The sequence below is a fragment of the Mytilus galloprovincialis genome, chromosome 11 (assembly GCF_965363235.1).
Source record: "Mytilus galloprovincialis chromosome 11, xbMytGall1.hap1.1, whole genome shotgun sequence".
Taxonomy (NCBI): domain Eukaryota; kingdom Metazoa; phylum Mollusca; class Bivalvia; order Mytilida; family Mytilidae; genus Mytilus; species Mytilus galloprovincialis.
Genome location: NC_134848.1, coordinates 56406622 through 56432562, shown reverse-complemented (window position 1 = coordinate 56432562; position 25941 = coordinate 56406622). Strand labels below are relative to the sequence as shown.

Here is a 25941-nt window from a genome sequence, read left to right as displayed (position 1 = left end):
TTGTGACCATTTCTACACCATTTGAGATCACCCTTCGATTTTGATCGAGTTGATGTTGCTCAGTCTATAATTGTACAAGTTGTGTGCTATGTACTTTTGACTGTCATTTTGTCCTTTTCTATTATAGTCGTGCATTGTTAGTTAGTTTATTTTTTACTTATGACTTTGAATGTATCCAGTTAAACTTAACTCACACAAGGCCAACATTTACTATCGACTGCATGTTATCAAAACCTGATGTAAACAATATGTGGACATCGATTTTTATCAATATGAACGCAGTAGAGTTTAGTTAACCCGTTGATATCAGCTACACACCAAATTTAGTTCATTTGAACACGGCCATACTGTGAATAGTATCTGCGAAATGGACCTAATCGTGTGACTTTAACCTTGTTCATTGATCCATGAAAGGTAAAGATGTAGAGGTCAGGCCTTGTGGTCATAAAACTTTTGAGCATGATTTTTGTACTCATACTCAAGAATCAACCAATCAAAATACTGAAGTTTTTGTTTAGTGCACTTATTTTGTACTCCGAGTACTGACCGAGAGCCCAGGTCAACCCTGTCTGATAGACATGTACACATTGCAAGGATCATTCGATTACTCATAGTTATTGAGACAATCATACGACAAAAAAGGTAATGGACCATCATACTGAGGTCAAGGAAATTCTGTAACATACATAAGTCATCTACAAACATGTATAAAGTATGCATCATCCACGTCCTTTAACATCTTAAGACAACTAGTTTACACCGACGCCGCCGTCGTGAACTATTTAAATAACTGTTCAGTAATTATTTTTTTATTGATAAACGACGTTCAAAACAATGGATGATAATGATGATAGATGGCGGATTAACGTGCAGTGGCAAATTAATATGCATATTCAGGACGAGAACAAGTTAGTGTTATATGAATATTAACCCTGCTTTGTGCTAGACCGACACTCTGATCCGAAATTTTAACGTGCTTGTTAACAAGATAAAAGTCCGCAGGAAGACATGTCCCCTTACCCGGACACATTATTCTGACTCCGAGCAGATTAATATTTGCTCTTGCTCCTTAATGTACACACAGTATCGAATGATTTGGAAGCAAACAATATTTTCGTTTAAATTGTTTCATATTTGTCATTTTTGGGCCTTTTATTATTTACCATGTAGTATGGGTTTTGCTCATTGATGAAAGAAGCGTTTGGTGACATACAGTTGTTAACGTCTACGTCATTTGGTCTCTGTTGGAGACTTGTCTCATTGGCAATCATACCACTTATTTTCATCGTCCACTTATATTTGATCATGCATTCATTTGATTGACCACAAATGATTTATCGAAAATTATTAAGATGTTTGATGCCAACAACAGTTCTGACTTCTATGATTTACATACATTGGTTCTAATGAAAGTCAACAAAGTTTGTAGAGTAACATGTTTGTTTCTTAAATTTTTTCTGGATACCCCAGCAGACAACAGAAAATGTTTTGGAGTTTTCGGTATAAAGTTTCAGAAGATAAGAAAACGATTAATGTAATGATTTTATTAAACGAAATCAATGACAACATCTTTTAAGAGCATACACACAGTAGGCAAATATATACTAAACTACCAGAGAAATTCATTTATGTCTTTGGAATGAATAAATCTATATTATAAAACTTTTAAAAAAAAATTAAAATTAGTGAAAATTTTGCAAGCTGTGAAAACACTTCTCTACTTCCAGAAAATGCAAATGTTAATCTTTTTCTTTTATGTTGTACGGAATATCTATGCTTTTTGAAAATGTACCAATCCATTATGTTCGTCCCCTAAAATCTTTAAATCATTCGATTTAAGAAATTCTGCTCTGTTTTCTACACCCCATCCTACGCCATTACCAACTGCAGGTTCGCGTGACATGCTACATGGGAGACACACAAATGTACTAAAAACATACAGCATTGCAGCAGTTTGGTTGCCTTGGTTCATTTTGTGATCAGAATTGACACATGGATCTATTGCAGATACAGTTCCATCATCCTTTAGAACTCGTTTGATGTCTGAAATACTGAAATTTGGATTTGGAAGGTCATGCAGTACATCAACCAAAGTTATCCAATCGAATTTCTTCGTCCAGGATTCATCCATGTGGTCGTTTTCAAGTAAAACGAATTCGACATTTGGTATATTTTCTTTTGCCTTATTCTCCTTAGCCTTTTCAATGGAATTTCGATCGATATCTACGCCGTATACTTTGGCATTTGGTAAATATTCAGCTAATTTTATAGTTAAACTGCCTGGTCCACATCCGAAATCCAAAACATTGGTTATTGCATCTGTGTAAAGAAGAGCAACACTCATAAAATAACCATTTTCGTGGAAAAGAAAATATTTCAATTTGATAAAACAAATTTATATTTACATGACACATTTCATTTACGTTTAGCGTAGGAAACATGTTACCATGATCCCGTGTATTTGTTTTGTTACCATTGAATCACGTGACTTGTTCTGACATACATACACTCAGTAAGTTATTATTTGGTAACCCAAATTAGACTTGAAAAACCAAAATCTTTATGTTTTATTTATGACTTAGTGTTATTCGACAATTGCTTTTCGGATAGTCTAGTCTAATCTTGTGTTTTGATATATCTGTTGTGTTAACAATTAACTTCGTACCGGCAAATTTTTAAAGCAAGTAGTTTTAAAACAAAGCATACAACGACTTAAGATCTATAATTTAAAACCTGGTTCCTTGTATCCGACCGGGAATAAATTTTCTTTAATCCATTTACTGTCACATGCTTGATTATCATCGTCCAACCACATCAACGTATCAAACTGGTTACTGTAATCATATCCTGAAATATTTCCATCAATTGTGTTACAGGCCTAGATATTAAATAAAACGGCTTGTTATGTACAGCTTACTAAAAAATACTTCTTTCGTTGGTAGCGAAAAAAATGGAACGGTAAGCTGACGGTTTAAACGGAGCAATAAATAAACGCTACTAAAAACAACAAGTGTACTTAAGATCAGGTGTTAGCCACGAAACTAACAATCAATGAGCTACACACCAAAACGTATCAGTTAGCTAGCAATCAGTAAGCTAGTAACCAATGAGCGGTCAGTAAGCCAATGGTTAACATAGCGCAGTTTGCTTACAATCAGTAAGCTAATAGATTATTATACGTATCAGATAGCAAGCAATCAGTAAGCTAGTAACCAATGAGCGGTCAGTAAGCCAATGGGTAACACAGCGCAGTTTGCTTACAATCAGTAAGCTAATAGATTATTATACGTATCAGATAGTTAGCAATCAGTAAGCTAGTAACCAATGAACGGTCGGTAAGCCAATGGTTACATTTGTAACAGCGCAGTTTGCTTACAATCAGTAAGCTAATAGATTATTATACGTATCAGATAGTTAGCAATCAGTAAGCTAGTAACCAATGAACGGTCGGTAAGCCAATGGTTACATTTGTAACAGCGCAGTTTGCTTACAATCAGTAAGCTAATAGATTATTATACATATCAGATAGTTAGCAATCAGTAAGCTAATAGATTATTTTACGTATCAGATAGTTAGCAATCAGTAAGATACTAGATTATTTTACGTATCAGATAGTTAGCAATCAGTAAGCTAATAGATTATTTTACGTATCAGATAGTTAGCAATCAGTAAGATAATAGATTATTATACGTATCAGTTTGCTTACAATCAGTAAGATAATAGATTAGTATACGTATCAGATAGCTAGCAATCAGTAAGATAATGACCATCAAGGATCAGTAAGCTAGTAACAATAACGGATGTTAGTGGTCAATATTCTTGTTACCAATTAGAGTCAGAAGCTATCGATCAATATGCTGATGGTCAATAAGAATCAATCAGCTTACAATAAGTAAGTAAGTGACCAAAAAAAAGCTAATCCTCACTTAGTTAGATAGCAATCAGTAAGTTGATATATATAGTCAATACATTTTAGTTAGCTAACAATCAATAAGATATTGACCATCAAGGATCAGTAAGCTAGTAGCCACTACGAATTAGTTAGCTAGCGAGCAGTAAGCTAGTGACAACAAACGGATCAGTTAACTAACAATCAGTACTATAATGACCATTTAATAACATTAAGCTAGGGGTCATTACGCTTTTGACATCTAACGGTCTGAAACCTTACAATCAGGCGGAAAAATACTTAAGGATAACGATAATTAAGGATCAGAAAGCTACCTATCTGTTAAGAATCAGTATGCTAACGTGTATAAATGATCAGTAACATAACGACGAGAAAGGATCAATAAGTTAACAAATATTAGGGATAAGTAAGCTTAAGGTTTGTTAGGAATCAGTAAGCTAACGACTTTTGAAACGATACGTTAGCCTATAGTCTGTTCAGGATCAGTAAGCTTAAGGTCTGTTAAGGATCAGTTAGCTTACGGTCTGTTAAGGATCAGTTAGCTTACGGTCTGTTAAAGATAAGTCTATTAACGACTATTAGGAATCAGTATTCTAACGAATATTAAGGGTCAATAATTTTACACTTTATTAAGGATTCGTAAGCTAACGACTTTTGAGGATCTGTAAGCTTACTGTCTGTAAAGAGTCTTATATAGATGAAACGCGCGTCCTGCGTATTAAATTATAATCCTGGTACCTTTCATAACTATTTAAACCACTGGGTCGATGCCACTGCTGGTGAACGTTTCGTCCCCGAGAGTATCACCAGCCCAGTAGTCAGCACGTCGGTGGTGACATGAATATCAAATGTTTGGTCATTTTTATAAATTTCCTGTTCACAAAGCTTTGATTTTTTCGAAAAATTAAGGATTTTCTTATCCCATGCATAGAATACCTTATCCGTATTTGGCAATTTTTTTTTTTTTTGGAATTTTAGTTCCTCAATGCTCTTCAATTTTGTACCTTTTTTGGCTATATAACTATTTTGATCCGAGAGTCACTGATGAGTCTTATGTAGACGAAACGCGTGTCTGGCGTATTAAAATACGTAAGTAATCTAAAGGTCTGTAAGTGTACCGACTAATAAGGATCGAGATAAGTAAACGTACGATCAGTTACTGATCGAACAATTAGGATCAGTAAACTAGCGATCCGAACACTTTATTGAGCTGCCAATGAGAAAAATGACATATGATTTATAAGGCAGAACGTATTACATGTATTATAGGTATAGAAATACACAATTTTGTAATCGCCCGGGATAAAATTACTTATTGTGTTTAAGATGCTATATGTATTAGCAGTAATATATTGGTTCATTTTATTTTTATTTTTATTATTCAAGAAATTGTTCCATTGAGTTTTAGGTCAGTAGAAATAGCGTAGGATTAAGAGCACATACAAGCATTAAGTAGGTAGAGAAAATAAAACAAACAACGTTTGGTTTACGTCAATTACAGAGTATTCCAAAAAGGAACAAAGTTTAAAAAGGTAAAGTGGTATATAGCTTACCCTTCGGTCCGTCCTCTTTGAAACATTCTAATACTGAGGAGGTATTCGCAGCTAGTTGCAGTAACGCACTGGCGAGTTTACTAGATTCTGTATGAGGTTTGCATGCTTCCGGTATAAAGTATTTATCATCGGATGAGATACTAACGAAACCAGCGGCTGACATACATCCTAACCATTCTCTGACATATCTAAGGGAAAAAGAGAAACAAATCCATTTGAAATATTATCTTTTTCTTGTGCTTCTGTTCCACAACAAATAAAATCCTTGTGAAATTCAAAAAACAGATTTACTCATCGAATTCTTCTTTTCAATTAAAAAGCACCAACAAATTAAAATCATTTCTATGTTCCCCGTAACGCGTTCGTTGGGGACAAAAAAAGATATTCAGTGGTACATGCTGCATCATTTTCCCGTTTGTAAATAATTTATAACCGGACTGCTCGGTATTTTACTACAAATTCTTGACAGGCATACATTTTAACAGTCCAAGCCTGTTTACATTTGTAACAAGTGTTGAAACCACGAGTAGGTTATACCAGTATGTAAATAATCAGCTTCATACCTGTAACTCTGATAAAGCAAATGTGTGGTTCGTATAATGATAAGTTCTTCTTGTACAATAAAAGCGTATGAGAACATTTTTGACCTTGTCCGCTAGATTACTTCTGTCTAGAAGGCTTAAACTCAACATGTCCTTTTTTGATACTTAACATATCCTTGTTTGTAAAGTACTCGTTTGAATCATAAATCATACTGACAAATAAATCGTGATAAATCTTTAGTAATCACATATAATTATGTAATATTTGTGTAAGCATAAATAAATTTCAAAATGTATGCATATATGTTTGAATGAAATAAGATAAAACTTTATAAATTACAAGCGCTCAAAGTGCTTCATTAGGAACACTCAAACACAAACATTTAAATACCAGGGATGTTCAAACACACAGAAACTCTAGAGACTAAAATTGACACGAAAATAATAACCGCATTCAACTCTGCCAGTTTTTAAGTTTGTGAGACAGGACTTGTTATTAGTAAATTAAAATCTACGATATATCACGTATTTTCCTACCTTTCTTTCAATTTGCATGATACAGCGAGCTCTGTTGGTGAAACTGGGGAAGTAAATTCATTCAGCGAACCAAAGAGTCCTAGTTTATGACCTATTGCTATTTCTAAAGCAATAAAACCATTCGTCACAGTTGAAGAAAATCTATCTGCATATTCCTCAGGTTCCAGTATGGGACTCCTACGTAACAAACAGACAGTATTGAGAAAAAAATACGAAATTTAAACCAGTACGAATAATAATAGTATAACGAATTTATGATTTTTAATTTTTACGAACACCATTATGAGTTGGTTGTTCGCAAATAAGTTCCAACCGTCGTAACCACTATCGTGTCCACTTTTTCTCAAATGTGATATCACGGAACGACACTTATATCCTTTTGATTTGTACTTACCGGAGAAATAGAAATGCTGACGAGTGCCACATATGGTGCAGGATAGATGGTATGCCTTCCCATTTTGTTTGTTTATTTATTTTTTTTTTGGGGTGGGGGAGTGTTCAGCCCTTAGTTTTCAAAGTATATGTACAGTTTTTTTTTATATCTTTTCGTCAAATGCAATGGTTTTGACTGTCCTTCAAAATTCAATTTTGATTATTCCTTGATTATCCTCGATCTCCTTTCCCAAAGGAATATCTTCACGTATTATTTTAGTCTTGTGACCATGTCTTTACTTTAAGTTAGATGATGCCATATTTTCTGTTCACTTCAAAACCCTTTAGTTTGATTTATGACGTAAGGTCAAATATACTTTAATTGCTGCATGTTCTTAATAATTGTTTAGCTTGTTATCTAATTCATATGTTTTTCAGTACATGATAAATTTTGCCCACGCCAATATGTGTGTGCTCAATTAAATACAATGTACAAGGTTTTTAAACGCATATAATGGAACAGAGAGAATATTTTAGTGTCCTTAAGGGAATAAATGTCGACGTCGAAATCACCTGATATTTGTTATATTCTATTTGATTATTCTTATTCGGTTATTATAGTGGCCTTAGCTGTCAAAGTCATGTTCACCGATTTGACTCAAATTCTAATATTTGATTTATAACATAGTAAACGTACATCCGAATAATAAATAGTCTGAAATAAACATTTTACGATGCACGGACTCGATAATACGTATCAGCATTTCGTGTCTTTTTTTTGTCTGGACGCCATAAATTATCAAGGTGAACTCCGAAGACTGCCGACGGTCACAAACCATCATAAATCTAAACATTAACATATATATAAGTAGATAGCCCATTCGTGCAATTAGATTTGTTAGGTCTGTTTGATGACATATTATAGGTTTTAAAATATGTTAATAACCATTTCTACCTGTATAAGAATGAGTTTTTGTAGATCGAATCAGTAAATCAAATGGTTTACCCTTGTTTCGTTTCCAATACATGTATTGGCATTCTTTTCTTGTAAATATCTGAACATGACTATATCATGTAATACTCATCTCTAGCTGTGGTGTTCAATTTAAGTTCACATGAATACGGATTTAATGAGGTCGAATTATTCACTTGGAAGTGAATCATTCATTAGCGATGTATCTTTGCCATTTTTAACAAAACTGAAACAAACTGGCTGCTAAAAGCGAATTATCATTTCACGATTTCACTTTTATAAATGACTGTCCCAAAAAAAATCATATTTTATTAATTTGTATACCTCGTAGCTAATGCCCCTTTATAAACGGACTCCGGATTGTAAACTGAAAATTCTAAGGAGAGAATTAACTTTATTGATTTAACAAAAATAACTCTCCTTGTTTTTATATAGCAAATAGCAATTAAACCCTTGTCATAAGGAAAACATTTTTCAATATTTTCTTTTCCGATATATTTTTTAACTACACTATGCAGTTATATTGTATATGTGAGCGGCTATAACTGAAATTAGGCATTAAGCTTAATGCATAGGCATTAAACTAACGCCAAGGCAGTAAGTCAATTGCCTTAATGATGTTCGACCTAACTCTTTAATCTTAGAATTTTAGCTTAAATCCAGAAAAATGTGTCCAGGCATTAACCTAAATGCCTAAAATGTAAAGGCAAGTAAATACAAAGACATGTATTCAAAGTTAAAAATTCATTTGATATATTATAACATGATAATAACTGAAGTTAAAATGTCAAATTCCTAATAGAAATTTACAAGTTCTGGCCACTTTATTTTTAAATCGGGTATAACCAAAAAGTCTAAATTCACAACCATTGTCACTTTACAGTTTATGGGGCGCACCAAACGTTTTCAAAATATCAATTAAATTGAAAGTCAACTCTGAAGCACATTTGGACTCAAGAGCTATATGTTACAAACCTTTGTTGGTTGGTTTTCTGAAATTTATAGTTTCCATCTGTGTTTAACATGTTTAATTGGAAATCCATTAGATTAACCTGTCCTCTACTTTTCAACCCTTGGATAAAATGGGTTCACTTCTCCCTTCCATATATATTTTTTCTTCGTGTTACAATTTTCATTTGACCAGTTAAGTGCGAATTTATTTCAAATAATTTTCAGACAAAATCATAAATCCTTCTCCTTTCATTAGAAACTATCACTTGTTTGAAACATATTTTTGAAATTCCACAAAGAAAAATTTAATTCTGTGAAGAATATGAAAAAATACTAAAATTTTTAGATATGTTAAATTAATGTAGTTTAATACTTATGAATATATAATGAACAATACTTTACATCAAGATTTTTTTACCAAATGTACATTCATTTGGAAGATAAAGCAAAAATCCCAAAGTTCTTATTGCCTGAAATGGTTTTTGGCAAAATGTTGAATAATTAACATTATTTTACAAACAATTAGTTTAATGCTTGAAATTTTCAGGCAATAACTTAATGCCTTGGCGTTAGCTTATTGTCTAGGATTTAAGCTTAATGGCTCATTTTACTTATTTCCGCTAACATATATATTTCATTTAAAGCAATGGGTGTGTGAACTTTAGTAGATCGTTTATTAACAAATATAGTTTACATACATGTATTCTTAAACTTAGCCATACATGTATCATGTGTATAAAGTATTTGTAAATATTTGTATCAGAGAACGAATGGAGTTTACAGAATCGAGAATAATTGGTAAATAGTTCAGGAAAAAAAGAATAGAGAATAACGGCAAGTTGTGCAGAATAAATACCCAAAAAAGAAGAACAATAGAGAATAATTACATTAGATGTATGTTTCATTATAATACTTTATTCTGATTGGCTAGCTGCACATCACGTGTTATTCCTTAAGCAATTACATTACTCAATAAAATTTATCATTCATGATAAAACGTGATCATCTGACAATAAAGTACATAGGTGAATTAAATAAAAAAATATAAAATTCGTGTTTTAATGATGAAAGCTAAAAAAATGTAATAATAAGTATTGAATGCTTCTTTACAAAATGTACTTCGGTCAACGCTTTTACACCCCCAAAAGTTACAAAAAGAAGCATTCAATTCTTAAATAAACGAATGTTTTAATTTAAATAAAAGAATAGGAAATAATGGTCAGATTAAATAACGAACAGAGAAAAAGGAAATAAAAACCCCTATCCAGAACCTCATGTAAGATTTAATATATCTGAAATGTTGTTTTAATTCCTTATCTCTGACCTACAAAAAATCATTCGAAATGAGCTATACGTGTAAACAGTTTAGTTATATAATCTCGATAAATTTACTTTCTCACGAATCTTATGTAATTTAATGTTATCGTAGTATTATAAATGAGCAGCTGTGACATAATCACCTCCGATGAACTACACACGATCGATCCAACAAAAAATAAGGCAAGAATAGTGTATGCATAGAGACGTTTTTATCCTAAGTCATATATCGTCGCGAAGTCATATTCCTCTGAAATCTCGCCGACTTTTGTTTTTATTTGAAAGGCAATGCGCGTGGAATATTTGAGATAAAGCATATAAAACCTAACACGAAAAACCTTTTTCACACGTTTTCTATCTTCCCAATTAAAACGTTAAAATGAACGAAATGTACTGCCATTTATTAAAATACAAAAAAGAGATATTGAATGATTGCGAATGGGACAACTATACAACAAAGACTAACGGACAAAGATGTTAACAACAACAGGTCACGGTACGACCTATAACACAGTGAGCAAAACGCATATTGTAAAATCAGCATAAAAGTTACAGGGATGACAATGTGTGTATTCAACATTTCATGAACATTTGCATATTATTTTTATACGACCGCAAAAATTGAAAAATTTTTGGTCGTATATTGGTATCACGTTGGCGTCAGCGTCGTCGTCGTCGTCGTCGTCGTCCGAATACTTTTGGTTTTCGCACTATAACTTTAGTTTTAGTAAATAGAAATGTATGAAATTCAAACACAAGGTTTATGACCACAAAAGGAAGGTTGGGATTGATTTTGGAAGTTTTGGTCCCAACAGTTTAGGAGAAAGGGGACAAAAAGGGTGCAAATAAGCATTTTCTAGGTTTTCGCACTATAACTTTAGTTTAAGTAAATAGAAATCAAAGAAATTTAAACACAAGGTTTATGAACACAAAAAGAAGGTTGGGATTGATTTTGGGAGTTGAGATCATAACAGTTTAGAAATTAGGGCCAAACAGGGGCCCAACTAAGCATTTTTCTTGGTTTTCGCACCATAACTTTAGTATAAACTAGAAATCTATGAAATTTAAACACAAGGTTTATGACCATAAAAGGAAGGTTGGGATTGATTTTGGGAGTTTTGGTCCCAACAGTTTAGGAATATGGGGCCCAAAGGGTTCAAAATTAAACTTTGTTTGATTTCATAAAAAATTGAATAATTTGGGTTCTTTGATATGCCGAATCTAACTGTGTATGTAGATTCCTAATTTTTGGTCCCGTTTTCAAATTGGTCTATATTAAGGTCCAAAGGGTCCAAAATTAAACTCAGTTTGATTTTAACAAAATTTGTATCCTTGGGCTTCTTAGATATGCTGAATCTAAAAATGTACTTAAATTTTTGATTATTGGCCCAGTTTTCAAGTTGGTCCAAATCGGGGTCCAAAATTAAACTTTGTTTGATTTCATCAAAAAATGAATTCTTGGGCTTCTTTGATATGCTGAATCTAAACATGTACTTAGATTTTTGATTATGGGCCCAGTTTTCAAGTTGGTCCAAATCAGGATCCAAAATTGTTATGTTAAGTATTGTGCAATAGCAAGAAATTTACAATTGCACAGTATTGTCATTAGGCAAATGTTGACTTAAAATATAGTTTAAAAAACGGTAACAATAGCAAGACATCTTCAATTGCACAGCAATAGCAAGTATTTTCAATTGCACAGTATTGCGCAATAGCAAGAAATATCTAATTGCACAATATTGCGCAATAGCAAGAAATTTTCAATTGGAATTATCTTTCTTTGTCCAAAATAGTAGTCGAATCAACTTAAATCATTGTTTTACACAATATGCAATGTATATTCACTTTTACTACCAACTCATAAATTAAAACAATCTTTACCATTCAGTGATAACAAGCACTTTTTTAAAAAAAATTTATGTATTTAAATGAGTAGTTATTGTTGCAAACTCCATTAAAAATTTGAATTGAGATCAGTTTTTGAATAAGGGAAAGGGGGATGTGAAAAAAAATTGCGGGGGGGGGGGGGTCAATTTTTCTCATTTCAAATTTCATAAATAAAAAGAAAATTTCTTCAAACCTTTTTTTGAGAGGAGTAATATTCAACAGCATAGTGAATTGCTCAAAGGCAAAAAAAAAATTAAGTTCATTAGAACACATTCATTCTGCGTCAGAAACCTATGCTGTGTCAATTTTTTAATCACAATCCAAATTTAGAAATGAATCCAGCTTGAATGTTGTGTCCATACTTGCCCTAATCGTTCAGGGTTCAACCTCTGCGGTCGTATAAAGCTGCGCCCTGCGGAGCAACTGGTTTTCAATGATGAAAGAATTTAAAACCGACTTCAATACATAAATCTTAATCACTTTAAATAAACCAATAAGAAAGTTATATAAGATAAAAAAAAAAACGGTAACATTTATTTTCCTAACCGTACGGTCCTGATACATCAGAACTGATATTATATTCATTATTCAATATGAAAATTCTTCACCCTAAAAAATATTTTAAAGAAATTTTAAACATCAAATGGACAGATATATTTACCTGTAACTTGAAACTTTTGTTCTAGATGATAACATCTTCAATAAGAATTGCCAAACGACAAAATTGTGGTTTTGTATTCATGACCTAGACTGGCTGGTTATATTGCACATAAGGCAATGGGGCCCTGTGAGGGAGATGAAACATTTGACAAAATGTGTTTCTATTCATACAGAAAAACAATCGGTGATGTAAACATTATGACATTATAAAAATTATAATCATTAGAGAAGTGTTCAAAAGCAAACATAGAGCAGGAAAAATCTCTATTCGGTTTGTAGTCTAGGACTAACCATCTGTAATGGAGACCACCCTAGCTTTGCTTGTCTTGAAAACATCTCAATGCTACTCAATTTTCATCCTTGATTTCGCCTTTTACTTAGTTCGTGCATCACCGACGAGTGATCTGTAGACGAAACGCAGGTCTGGCTTAAAAAATTGTATCTTTGATGATTTTTGTATTGATTTTACATTGTATCATAAGATGCTAGAACTCATAACAGAATTTTAAGTGGCTTCTGAATGGATGATATTGTGTTAGAATTACTATTTGTTGAATGCTTTAATTTTATTTTTTTTTTTTATAAATGCTATGAAATAAATAACTCGAATAATTACAGCGCCCCCTTACGGTCATTGTCCTCCAGAGGGCTTGAAGACAAAGTGATCATTGGACGCGTCAGCCCAATACAAATTGTATTGACCAATCGCGGACAACGACCTTTAGATTATGCGCAGTCCCGATTTCCGGCAACATCACGTTTGTTTACAAACATGGAGATCGATAGCTATCTAAGTGAAATAGAGGATAAATATATGTTTGAATTAAAAGATAAACAAAGAGAATCTATTGAAAATATACTACAGTTGAATGATACAGTTGTCATTTTACCAACAGGCTATGGTAAATCACGAATTTACTTCCATTTACCGGAGCTATTTGAAAAACTGTCCGGTGAAAAATCAACAGTGCTAGTTATTTCACCACTTCAAGCTTTAATGAAGGATCAGATCTCTAAATTAGAACAATTAAATATAAGTGCAACAGTAGTAGGTGAATGTCAACCAGATAAAGGCGTTGTTGAGAACATTGCTGCAGGGAAATATTCCATAGTCTTTTCCTCGCCTGAGGCAGCCCTTACACCAGGATTGTGGCGCACTAGTTTGACCAAAGGACAATTTCATAGTCATATCAAAGCAGTTGTAATAGATGAAGCCCATTGCATCACACAGTGGTAAGATATTATTTTTAACATTGCTACTGTCTTTTTAGCTGCGGAACCGTAGCTCTTAGGTCCTTATGTTATTTTTTGACTATTTGCGGACCATAGATCTATGGTCCGCAAATAGTCAAAAAATAACATAAGGACCTAAGAGCTATGGTTCCGCAGCTACTGTCTTTTATGATAATGAGGAGATGTGTACATGTACAGTATGATTGATTTTTTTTTTTAATTGCCATTTGTTTGAAATATCCTTCCAAGGCTCTACATTTTTTTCTTGGCTTTCAACAATGAGAAAAAAAAACATATTATATTGTCGGCTATTAAAGAAAAATTTCTTACAAGTTACAGACTAGATTATAACACTGAAACCTATGAAAAAACAAGGCATGCCAGAAACAATTTAACAGACATGAACCAACAACAGCAACTGAAATGCTGGTGTCCATTTTACATGTATATGCTATGTACAACTACATGTACCACTATTAATAGATTAAGTTAAAAAAAAAACCAATTGCATTGTAATGTATATTTCTTTTGCCATTATTCACTGAATTCATGCAGTGATGTAGCCTTTCTTGTGCTAATAATATGTTAACGACTAACAATCATTCATTCATTCTTGACAACTTTTTATGTTAATATATTGATTTTTTATTTTTTCTTTGGCAGGGGTGGAGAATTTAGAAGACATTATGACAGACTTGCAGAATTACGTTCAGTTGTGCCAGAAAAAACTCCTTTTGTTGCCCTTACAGCTACCTCAACCAAATCCATGCATTCAGAAATTTTGAAAAAATTGCAGATGAAACCAAATGGGACTAAGACAATTTCAAAATTACCTGAACGCACCAACATAACATATTCATTGAAAAAGTCCAGCAAAAGTGTCCATGAATTAGAGTGGCTGTTAAAAGACTTGAAAACTAACTCTGTAAAAACAAAGAAGACCGTCATATACTGTAGGAGTATTCTTTCATGTGCCGATTTGTTTGAGTACTTCGTAAGTGGTATTGAACACAATAGAGATATTTTGGATAATAGACTTGTAGCAATGTATCATAGGTCTACAGCAGAAACAAACAAGAATCATGTGTTGAATGAGTTCCCAAATGAAGATAGTACCATTCGAATTGTGTTTGCAACAGTTGCATTTGGCATGGGAGTTGATATTCCTGATATTGAAAGAGTAGTTCATTGGGGAGCACCTCGAGGACTTGAACAATTTTCACAAGAAAGTGGTCGAGCAGGCAGGAATGGCAAACCTTCACAATCTTGTATATATTTCTCCAGCTTTGATACTGCTAAAGGACGTTGCAATGAAGGGGTGAGAAATTTGTGCCAAACAAAGGAATGTATTAGACTTGAGTTAAATAGATATTTTGTGCTAGACAATGATGAGCTTCTTGAACAAGGTAACCATGTGAACAGCACAAATCCTTTGTGTCAGTGTTGCAGTAATTGTCGGTTAAATTGCACTTGTGGTTGTTGTGTAGACTTTGAATTCTGTAATATACATATATCACCTGAAAACAATTTTGAATCAGATCCAATTGCCAGACAATTCAATGACCAGAAATTAAAAATTTTGAAGGACAATTTCATTGACTTTAATGATTACTTATGTGAAGAAGGCCTCAACCGTCAGCTGTCATTTGACAGCAAATTCATTGACTGTTTAGTAGAGAATGTTTCTTTCGTATTCTGTGAAGATGATATCATTTCACTTGGACTTTTAGACCATGACCTTGCAACAGAAATTCTCGAATTAATTGAGGAAGTTGATATGGAGTTTTGATAAATGTTAAATTGTGCATTATGATATATTTAATTTGATTAAGTACATGTTTATGTACTTGTATTAAATATTTGACAACATGATGTATCTTTTTTTTGAAGAAAATCAAAATATGAAAATCAGATGACAATGTATGTTGTATATCATTGGCCTTGCCAATGAGCATATATATGATCTTATATGTAATGAGTATCTAAAAGCCACTGTGTGACCTTTAACAATGAGGATATTCCATAACTTTAGTAGATGTGTCGTCAGTTACACTATAAAACCCAACTTGACAAAATGCAGAACAAATCAATCAACTTATCTATTCGTCTCAGACAAAAACTACCAATGAAATCTTTCAACCCTTTATATTTGATTTATGCATGGAAACACTATAATCAATTGACCAAAAAATAAGCAGATGTCATATGATCGCCAATGAGAACGTAGCCAACCAAAGTAATTTGAAGTGAATATAAATGTTGATTCTTACAAGGTACTGTAACACCACTGTCCAAGGTTACAGTGAGAGTTGGGATCCAGCAAAGTTATTTTAGGTTCAATATAGCTTACTTTGATGTGCAAGTCAAGGTTCCATGTTGAAGGCCCTGTTGTTACGGAAAAATTCTTCTGAGTTCATGTAATTACAACTGTAATATTTGGATGAAAAGTTGTCTCATTGGTCATCATACCACATCTTCTTATGTTTAAATGGTCTTTAAGGGTCGCTGTTCAGTAACTACGTATACTGGTTTACAAAACTCTAGATACATGTAACCATGAAAACATGACTCAGTTATCAGTATCCACATGATCCAACTGCACAACTTTAGTACAAGAACAAAAAATTGGTGTTGAAAGACATTTTATTAACACAACAACTTCATTTTAAAGTAGCATCAAATATATACAATCATATGAGAATTATACATGGAAAATGCCAGAATAATACAAATAAAAATGGTCGACTGAGAGACCAGCAGTTAAAGTACATGTATAGGTACAATGTACATGTATCACTTATAAAATATCAGATAGGTTCTTCAAATAGAAAAATGCGTGCATTCAATGCAAAGTTGAAAAAAAGTTTAGAAGACAGCATGGATAAAAATTACAAAAACTTCTGTGGTTCATGATCAACAAATTAAAATCTGAACCAAAAGACTGGACTTACATAAAATGATAAATATTTAATGGATTGATTTTTTAAAGACCTATATGCACAATTATTGAATCATATATATATATATATATATACTGTTTATCTTAGTCAGCACTAATCTTTTCAATCGTAAAATGGAACAATATACATTTAGGCAGATTCATATACACGAAAAAGCACTATTCCTTTAATTTTAACACTGAATTCTGTTTCAATAGATAAACTATTCAGTTATTCCAAAAGTATCTCTTGTTGAAAATATTTCTATACTGGCACTTAATAAAGATGTATGGTCACAATTGGTCAAAACAAGAATATTTACAGCACTATTTAACACAACAATCGCAATTAATGAAAAAAATAACAACTGATTGAATATTAACGATAACAACCTACTTGTATTGATTTAACCAGAGACCGCATAATTCTTCATCACCATCAGTTGAAAAGACAAAAATATTTACAGCACTATTTATTTACAATGATCACAGTTAATTATAAAACAAAAACAAACAAGTATTTGGGATCACAAATTACCAAGCACATCATGTCTTGATTTAACCAAAGGCAGCAGAATTCCAACAAAGCAATAAAATATCACACATCAAGAGACAGTAAAAAATTGCATATAAGACTAGTAAAAAGAAGTTTCATTGCATACAAAATGAGTATTATTACATGATCACAAAAAAAAAAAACCCAAGGTACATGTAACACTATATATTTGAATACAAAACATGCAAAATGTAACTCATTAAAAAAAAACATGTAAAAAGGATAACAAACAAAATTGCACTATGGCTTCAAAATATTGCACTGAACTTTCACCATCACAATTTATAACTTCATGTGTACACACAGTATTCTAAGTAAATTTCTACACAGTTCAACACATTTGATATGAACGACTACGCTGGTATTTTGCAAATGTTTCTTTTTTTGATGTTAACCACTGGCTCAGTTTTTGTCCATTTACCTTACTTGTTTCATCATTTATAATATTTTGGAAGGAGTGGTGACAACGTCCTGGAATTTTATCAAACAAATTCTCTTTTGCTAGCTCTTCAACTAAAGAGTTGATGTCCTTTTGAATCGATGGTTTCGAGTTTGATGGTCGACCAAAAAATTGCTGCAAACCTTCTGTGTAGCTGTCAATAAGGTCATTGCAGCCCTGCAAACTTCTACCACATCTTTGAATTGAAGATGATGACAAATTTCCACTTAATGAGTTCAACGAATCTTTTGCCCGCATGTTTAGAAATTCCAGCGCCAAATCACCTGGTACATTTTTTCCTGCCCCACCATGAATGTTCACACCCCTGTTGTGACGCAATTGGTGTGCTAGCTTTGGTGGTAGAAGTGCTAACAGCTGAGCTTGTAGCCGGAATGAAAGAAGACGGTATTTTGTATGGTTATTTTGAGTATATTTAAGAATGTCTAACCTCCACATACGCACTAGACGATCACCATCATTTTCTTTAGATGCATCCTCTCTAATCCAGTCGTAAAGACCATCTCGCAACAAACTACATGAATAATTTAACTTATGGTCTTCTGTTTCAGCTTTATTAGAATCAACTTTTTTGGTTTCTTTCTGCTTTTTGTTTGTTTCTGGTAATTGTAGATGTTGCAAATCTTTGTATAAACAAATATTCATGTGTTTTTCCTTACACTTTCCATTTATGGCAAATGTCTTAGGGCAGCCTGGATATCCGCATGGTACTCTATTATTATCTGCCGTGTCGTGGCCATTCTGTTCAAGGACAAATGGTTTGGCAACAATATATTTTTCCACAATGTCTGATGACAACTTTTCCAGAAATTTTTTCTTTTCCTCTTTCTTCATTGTGTCAATTATTTTGTTGATATCATCTACACTTGTCAAATTCAGGATTTGTAACGCTGCTAGGATGATATAGCCCTTTGTCACAAAACGTACAAAATCTCTGCAGTCATTGACAGCATCTTTTACCTAAAATACAAAGTTTATAATTTTAGAACAATTTCAAATATAGGATAGTGTCAATTATAATCATTTATTCTGGTTTTCTTTAATGCAACAATAAATTTTAGGCAGATCTATAAATTAAATAATTTGTTAGTATTCAGAGTAACAGAAACATTAGTTTATTAAGACAGACAATATAACATAGCTTTATAATTTTATGAATTGAACAGATATTTCCAAACATGTTTCTCATCATTTACAATTACAATTATCTCCTGCACAAAAAATTATGGTGAAAAGCAACTTTATTTAATGAATTTAATAGAGTGGCTGAGGAAAAGCAATATATGTAGAAATTTTTATCATTTCATCTTTGTGTTTATAATTAAATGTACTTACAACTGATTTAACACCTCGGTGATCAAATTTGTTCCTAAGCTGAAATAGGGTTCCTTTTTCGGCAGATGATGTTCCTTTAAAATGTAGATTATAAATTTCCTGAAAAATAAACAAATTTTTTAAAAACCCAACAAAACCAAATGATGACTGAAAAAAAAATAACATACATGTAAGTGTTTACAAACATTCTGTAAGTGTCTGTCCCACCTTAGGAGCCTGTTATTCAGTGGTTGACTTTGGTTCATGCTTGTAATTTTTATCCTGCCTGAATTGTTCTGTAATTACTTTGGCGGTTAGTTTTCTAAAATGAATTGTTACATATATTTAAAGCAAACACTACATTATGGATTTTTCTCATTGTTGAAGGCTGTACTTTTGCCTACAGTTGCTAACACCCACTTCATTTGAACATTGGTGGATATTAGTCTCAGTTGCAATCATACCACAGCTCCTTGTTTTTAAATTATCATTTTACATGTACATGAAACATATATTTTTTCATCTTCAATTACATAAGAAACATACCTGTAAAGTTATGACATGACCATGCCAGTCTTCACTCTTCCAAATAAATCCTTCCAGACGGTCCTCTTGATTAACTCCATCAGCTCTTGCCTTTTGTGCCGCATCACCTCTTTCTACACTAAGAGCATCTCCCCCTAACAGAAGTGGCATCATCTTCCGCTGTCCATCTCTCGGCACATACTGTTGTAGGTGTTCAATAACTTCAATCATTTCTTCTGTTTTGTTTTCATCTTTTTCCATGATTCCCAGAGGTACCTACAATGAAGATATATTTTTTGAATTTGAAGAAAATATGTTTATCAAAAATCAAAATTACATGGACAATATATATATAAAAGTTGTAATCTAAAACTTAGAACAATTACTAAAATTTCAAAAAAAAGTCTATAAAAATATATCAATTAAATATTCACACATATATATATATATATCAGTTGTTTAATTTTGATGTTAACTTTTATTTCACGACAGATGTACAAACGTATTCATTATTTTCATTAATTAGCTACATTGTAAACTGTGGATACTTACAATAACACTTTTTTTCTTCGACTCCTCTGTATACTGGTGGGGAATGTGGTAGGTAACAAATTCTTTACAGTCCTTCAAGGCTGAAATATGGTCGACTAATGCCCTTTGAATAAGTATATTACAGTCTTTGTATAGTGCCTTGTAATCTTCTGCATTTGGAACAAACGCCTCATTTGGGACAGACAGTATGTCTGCTTGTGGGTGAACAGAGTCTAAATCCTCTGATGGTGCTCTGTCTTTCACTGCAACAGAATGGACTAAGTTGAAAACTTTGTTTGATGTGTCCATTGTTTTATGTCGTGCTTTTGTATTCATGTTGAGGTTGTCCATTATAATTTGAAAAGAAGGTTCAGTTGTTGAGTTAATATCCTTGGAATTTACTGTTGTAAAAGGAGAGTCAGCTGCTGTTAGTTCAGTGATAGGTTCTTCATGCTGGGATGTGTCAGCTGGAATTGGTGTAGACTTGACCATGTTGACTGCCTCTATAATACATGTAATACAATTTATTAATAAAATGTCCATTTTTTAAAATATACAAAATATTTAACATTTTCAACACACATCTTTTTGACCACATTCGCATATATCAATGTATATACGGTATACACTAGTAGCTGTTTAAAATTAAAAATTATTTCAATATTAGATTGGTTAAATCTTTCATAAAAATTCCATATGCTTAACTACTTTTCATAATAAAAATATAATAATATAACATAAGTATGCTAACAGAATAAATATGTTATTCTATTTGTTGTCTAAAGATTTTACCAGAATCAAGATATCCCGATATAATAATAAATGTTTTGTAAAATACATAAAGTGTAACTACATTTGGTTTTACTTGGACAATCATCTCATTGGCAATCATAGTACAACATGTACTACATAATACATCTATATTTTTATAATAAAAAGTATGATTTTGTTTAATTAACTTATAAAAGAAATGAAGCTGGTTTATATGTACCTTTAACTGATTCTTTATAACTGGGTGTTGTCATTGGGCATGGTTCAGCTATGAACATTGGCCACGGTGATCCTTCATTTATAGAACTGGGTGTCGTCATTGGACAAGGTTCAGCTATGTACATTGGCCACGGTGATCCGTCACTTATAGAACTGGGTGTTGTCATTGGACAAGGTTCAGCTATGTACATTGGCCACGGTGATCCTTCATTTAAAGAGCACTCACTCATTATGTTTGCCTCGTTAAATCTTGAACCCTGATGTAATCCTGAAATGCATAATAGGAATATGAGTTTTTTGCATTCTTTCGGTATCAAATAAAATGGAAAGAAAGTCAATCAAACATTAACACAGTCACAGATTCATAAAATGTGCACAGTTACATTGAATCACCTGGAAATAGTAAACATGATAGTTGAAATCTGTATGCTTTAAAATTGACAACTTTCTTAACCAAAAACTTGAATTAAATTTAAACACTCAAATACATTACCATGATTACATACAGTTCATGTAAACCGAAACTCTTGGTTGAAATAAAAAAACAAAAAACTTTTTAATGAATTAATATAGAAATAAAAGCTAAAACTTATCAACACTCTTCTTTTAAAAGTATTGTATATAAAAGCTCAAGAATTAAAGTGAAATCAGTTTCCCCTACGAATGTGCTGATAAAAATGGGCAAATTGTAATACCTGGTTCTGCATGCACTGGTTTCACTAGTACTGGTGTCTGTACAGAAGACAATGAGGATTCCATTGATACATGTACTGTAGAATCATCTTCCAAGAAAGTGGACAAGGCATAATTATGATCATCTGAAATGATGTATAATAATGATAAAATAGTGAATTGCTCATATATGTACATGTAGAAATGTGGTTGACAAATGAGCATATAACTATTTTCCATGTACAAAATATGTATACCTAAACATAAAGTTAAACATAAATGTATACAATCTATTTAAATGTTGAAGCATCCCTAATCATGCCCATGGACTAATTTTTCACTCATAAATCAATTAATGTACATATAGGCATCAAATTATACATGTTATAGTCAGATTAACATGTGATTAAATGGATACTTTTAAACAAAGATGAAGATTGTCTCACTGGTAATACGTAATACCACATCTTCTTTTTATATGTGCAATTTGTCCAATGATTGGTGTTAGCCTGCCTGCTCAACATACATAATGAAAAATATAACATACCTAATAACGTCATATCTTTGTCTTTATCCTTTGCAGCAGTAGCTAACTTTTGAGACCACATTTTTACTGGCAGGTCAAAGTCCTCACATATAACATCAACATGTCTTACTGCAGATTTGTATGAACTGCTCAAACCAGCTCGGTTGAAGGAAGTGTACACCTAAATAATAGAAAAGTATCTGTTAAATACATGTGCAATGTCATGAATGTGCATACACTAAAATACATATTCATTTCGTAAGATATAAATGTACCAAAGAATTAATCATGTTAATAGGTTAATTTTACTATATTGACATTTTTGTTTTTAATAAAATTCAACAATGTTGAATATAATTTTACATTTGTGACTGTCTATTCAGTATCTTTCATCCTATATTTTCTAATTTTTTCATGGACATGTATTAATCTAAATGAGGTTTTATTCAAGCTTTATGCTCAATGTTAAAGGTTGCTATGTCGCCTTCAATGATAAATAACTACTAACATTGTATATCAACAGCATTTGATCTTCCATAACAGTTGTCTCATTCAGCTTAATATCACATATATAAATATACATGTATAATTTATATAAATACATGTACATGAACAAGAACTGTGAAAGATTTAAGTTTTGTGTATGTCCTTAAATTAATCATTTTTGTACATACCTTTGTTCGAACATGACCTCTGAACATCAAAATGCTATTTATCACTTGTAAAGCTCCCATATGCATGTTTCTGTTAAATAATAGTATTGCCACACTTGAAACAACACGAGGAAGCTGCTTCAATTTACTAGGTCCAGCAACTGTATGAAGGAAATCCATTGTCAGAGGACATACACTTTCCAACTGTTTGCAGGCAGTCTTCCATGAAAATTGTTTTATGTTTTTTGTTCGTAAGACACAATCTTTGTATTTGCATATTTGCTGAATCTCTTGACTTATCTTCTTTTTAATGACTTGGTTGAGGTCTTTCTTCAGTTCTTCAATTTGAAGAAGATGATTCAGAGCTGTTTTGTACTGTTTTAATACTAGTGCTCGGCATGCTAGTTTGCTGTGGCCTTTAAGTACAGTATTCCTTGTACTGCCTTTAAATCCAAGTTGCACCTGGAATGAAAATAAATGTATTCAGTATTGGTCTAAAATCCAAACATTGGGTTAACATTAAAAATAATTAAGGAAATACATATACAGATGATTGTACAAAGTACCTACATGTACAAATATTGTAATACATGTACATACATGTAATTCAGACATTTAAAAAAAAGGGGGGGGGGGTGTTCCAACTTTATGTCCCCTTACAAATGTATATTAAATGTGTTTAGATATATATATTAGAAGTATATATGTAAATGACTAAATGTACGTTGTCGTTGATCTTTATACCAAAATTTTTGTTAATAATTTTAATGTATTTTTCACGTTTATATTGTACATGTACATATTAATTTATTAGAGATACAAGTTGAAGTAAAGTCGTGCACTCTTCATCAAGTAATTGAGTATGATGATTTGGTGCATGTAGACCTAATTTTGTATAGTCATGATAGTGATGTTGCAATATTAAATAAGACTGAGGCTAATTATTTGGAAGGCTAAGCTTACATGCCAAATAAAATAATAAATGTACACAGTTACACTTTTCTGGGTTGTTATATCCTCCTCAGATCATAAATATATTAAAGCATACCTTAACTCTTGGCCCAGGGCTTGCAGATATTTTTTTCTTGGTTGTATTTGGGGTCTTCCTTGGTGAATTTGAGAAATTCAATCTCCTTCTGTTTGCTTTTGGTGTTGATGGGGTAACTAATTTCTTTCCCTTTGGAGTACACCCAGATTTCATTGGAGTTAGGCAACTTCTTGGTCTCTTTTTAATTGATGAAATCACTATCTCCACAGGCACAGACTTATCATGGTGAACTGGCAATGATGTACATTCTAGATCTGTTTTGATGTTCTCAAAATTCAGGGAAGCAGCATTCTTCAAATTCTCTGTAAGATTGTTGAAACGTTTCTGACTCCTACATATACCCTGTAATGTAGCAAAGCACTTGCTGCACACATAACAACTTTCTGCACTGTCAACATAACAACGAAGTGTTTTTTCTGCAATCCCGTATGAAAACGATAGAGTTTTGACAATATCAACATCTCCCTGAAGTTTATCAACATTTCTCCTCACGTCTTTAGATGAACTGAACACGTGTGAACAGTGAAGACAGGTGCTTCGGGCCATCGCTCATGTTTACAAACATTTATTTCAACTCCTCCTACTTTTTGCGCCAATTTCTATAGACAATAAACCACAATGCAACTCGTTAATTTGAACTTCCGGTTGACGCGTTCTGATTGGGTATGCATTCAGGCGTTAATGGAGTGATCGAAGTGATCGTAATATAACGACTGGATTATTCGGGTTATGAAATAAAATTCATATTATTTAAAAAGCAGAACCAATATTTAAATATTCAATTTATGTACGACTGAGCCATAAAAGAACTGCATTTCAATCAATCGAAACAGCAGACGCTCTTTTTAAACTATGTTTTAAGTCAACATTTGCCTAATGACAATGTATTTCTTTTGACTGACTTAAATACTTAAATCTTCATCACTTTAAAATAAAACAATAAGAAAAGTTATATAAGATAAAAAACGGTAACAAATATTTTGTTAACCGCACGGTCCTGATACATCAGAACTGATATTATATTCATTGTTTAGGTAGTGCATGTAAAATATGAAAAATCGTCACTCTGAAAAATATTTTAAAGAAATTTTAAACATCAAATGAACAGATATATTTACCTGTAACTTGAAACTTTTGTTCTAGATGATAACATCTTCAATAAGAATTGGCAAACAACAAAATCGTGGTTTTCTATGACCTAGACTGGCTGGTTATATTGCACATAAGGCAATGAGGCACTGTGAGGGAGATAAAACATTTGACAAAATGTGTTTCTATTCATACAGAAAAACAATCGGTGATGTAAACATTATGAAATTATAAAAGTTATAATCATTATAGGAGTGTACGAAAGCACATATAGAGCAGGAAAAATGTCTATTCCGTTTGTAGTCTAGGACTAACCATATATTATGGAGACCACCCTGGCCAGTCAAGGGCGTTACTTAAACAAGTTATTTTTTCAAGTTACTTATATAATTTTTTTTTTGTTTGTAAAAATAATAAAATTACTTAATAGAGTTATTTTAAATGTTAGTAGAAGCATAGACTAAATGTAGTTTTCAGTAATTTTTACACCGTCTTATATCATAAAATAAATACTTTTTAAGATTTGAGAGCAGTATAAAGGTATATGGTCACTTTAAAAATAATTACAAAAATATTACTTGAATAAGTTATTTTATACATTTTTGAAAAAAAATAGTAGTATCACATATGTAAAGAACATATGAAATTTACTTCAGTTACAAACTATAAATAACTTCAAGTCTTAGTTGATGCACTAGTCTCTATCT

The 25941-nt window shown here is 32.3% G+C and overlaps 3 protein-coding genes across 5 annotated transcripts; 1 reads left to right on the top strand and 2 right to left on the bottom strand.

Moving 5' to 3' along the window:
• Nucleotides 1-1529: 1529 nt before the first annotated feature.
• LOC143052419 (S-adenosylmethionine-dependent methyltransferase Rv2258c-like) lies at nt 1530-25372 on the bottom strand. 3 transcript variants are annotated; one of them, XM_076225450.1, is made up of 5 exons: nt 25264-25372; nt 6543-6719; nt 5464-5651; nt 2734-2847; nt 1530-2319 (listed from the first exon to the last, which is right to left on the bottom strand). In XM_076225450.1, the coding sequence occupies exons 1-5, from the start codon at nt 25296-25298 to the stop codon at nt 1772-1774; spliced, it is 1062 nt and encodes a 353-aa protein (XP_076081565.1). In that variant the 5' UTR covers nt 25299-25372; the 3' UTR covers nt 1530-1771. The 3 variants fall into 3 exon arrangements, with proteins under 3 accessions (XP_076081565.1, XP_076081564.1, XP_076081566.1); XM_076225449.1 differs by lacking the exon at nt 25264-25372 and adding an exon at nt 12704-12849; XM_076225451.1 differs by lacking the exons at nt 6543-6719; nt 25264-25372 and adding an exon at nt 6027-6169.
• LOC143051251 (ATP-dependent DNA helicase RecQ-like) lies at nt 13330-15804 on the top strand. Its single transcript, XM_076224214.1, has 2 exons — nt 13330-13935; nt 14599-15804. Exons 1-2 carry the CDS (start codon nt 13475-13477, stop codon nt 15722-15724), a joined length of 1587 nt encoding a protein of 528 aa, XP_076080329.1. The 5' UTR covers nt 13330-13474; the 3' UTR covers nt 15725-15804.
• LOC143052418 (uncharacterized) lies at nt 16561-24874 on the bottom strand. Its single transcript, XM_076225448.1, has 9 exons — nt 24146-24874; nt 23119-23559; nt 22466-22625; nt 21942-22064; nt 21248-21514; nt 20278-20759; nt 19747-20001; nt 19222-19320; nt 16561-18846 (listed from the first exon to the last, which is right to left on the bottom strand). The coding sequence occupies exons 1-9, from the start codon at nt 24689-24691 to the stop codon at nt 17761-17763; spliced, it is 3459 nt and encodes a 1152-aa protein (XP_076081563.1). The 5' UTR covers nt 24692-24874; the 3' UTR covers nt 16561-17760.
• Nucleotides 25373-25941: the final 569 nt, after the last annotated feature.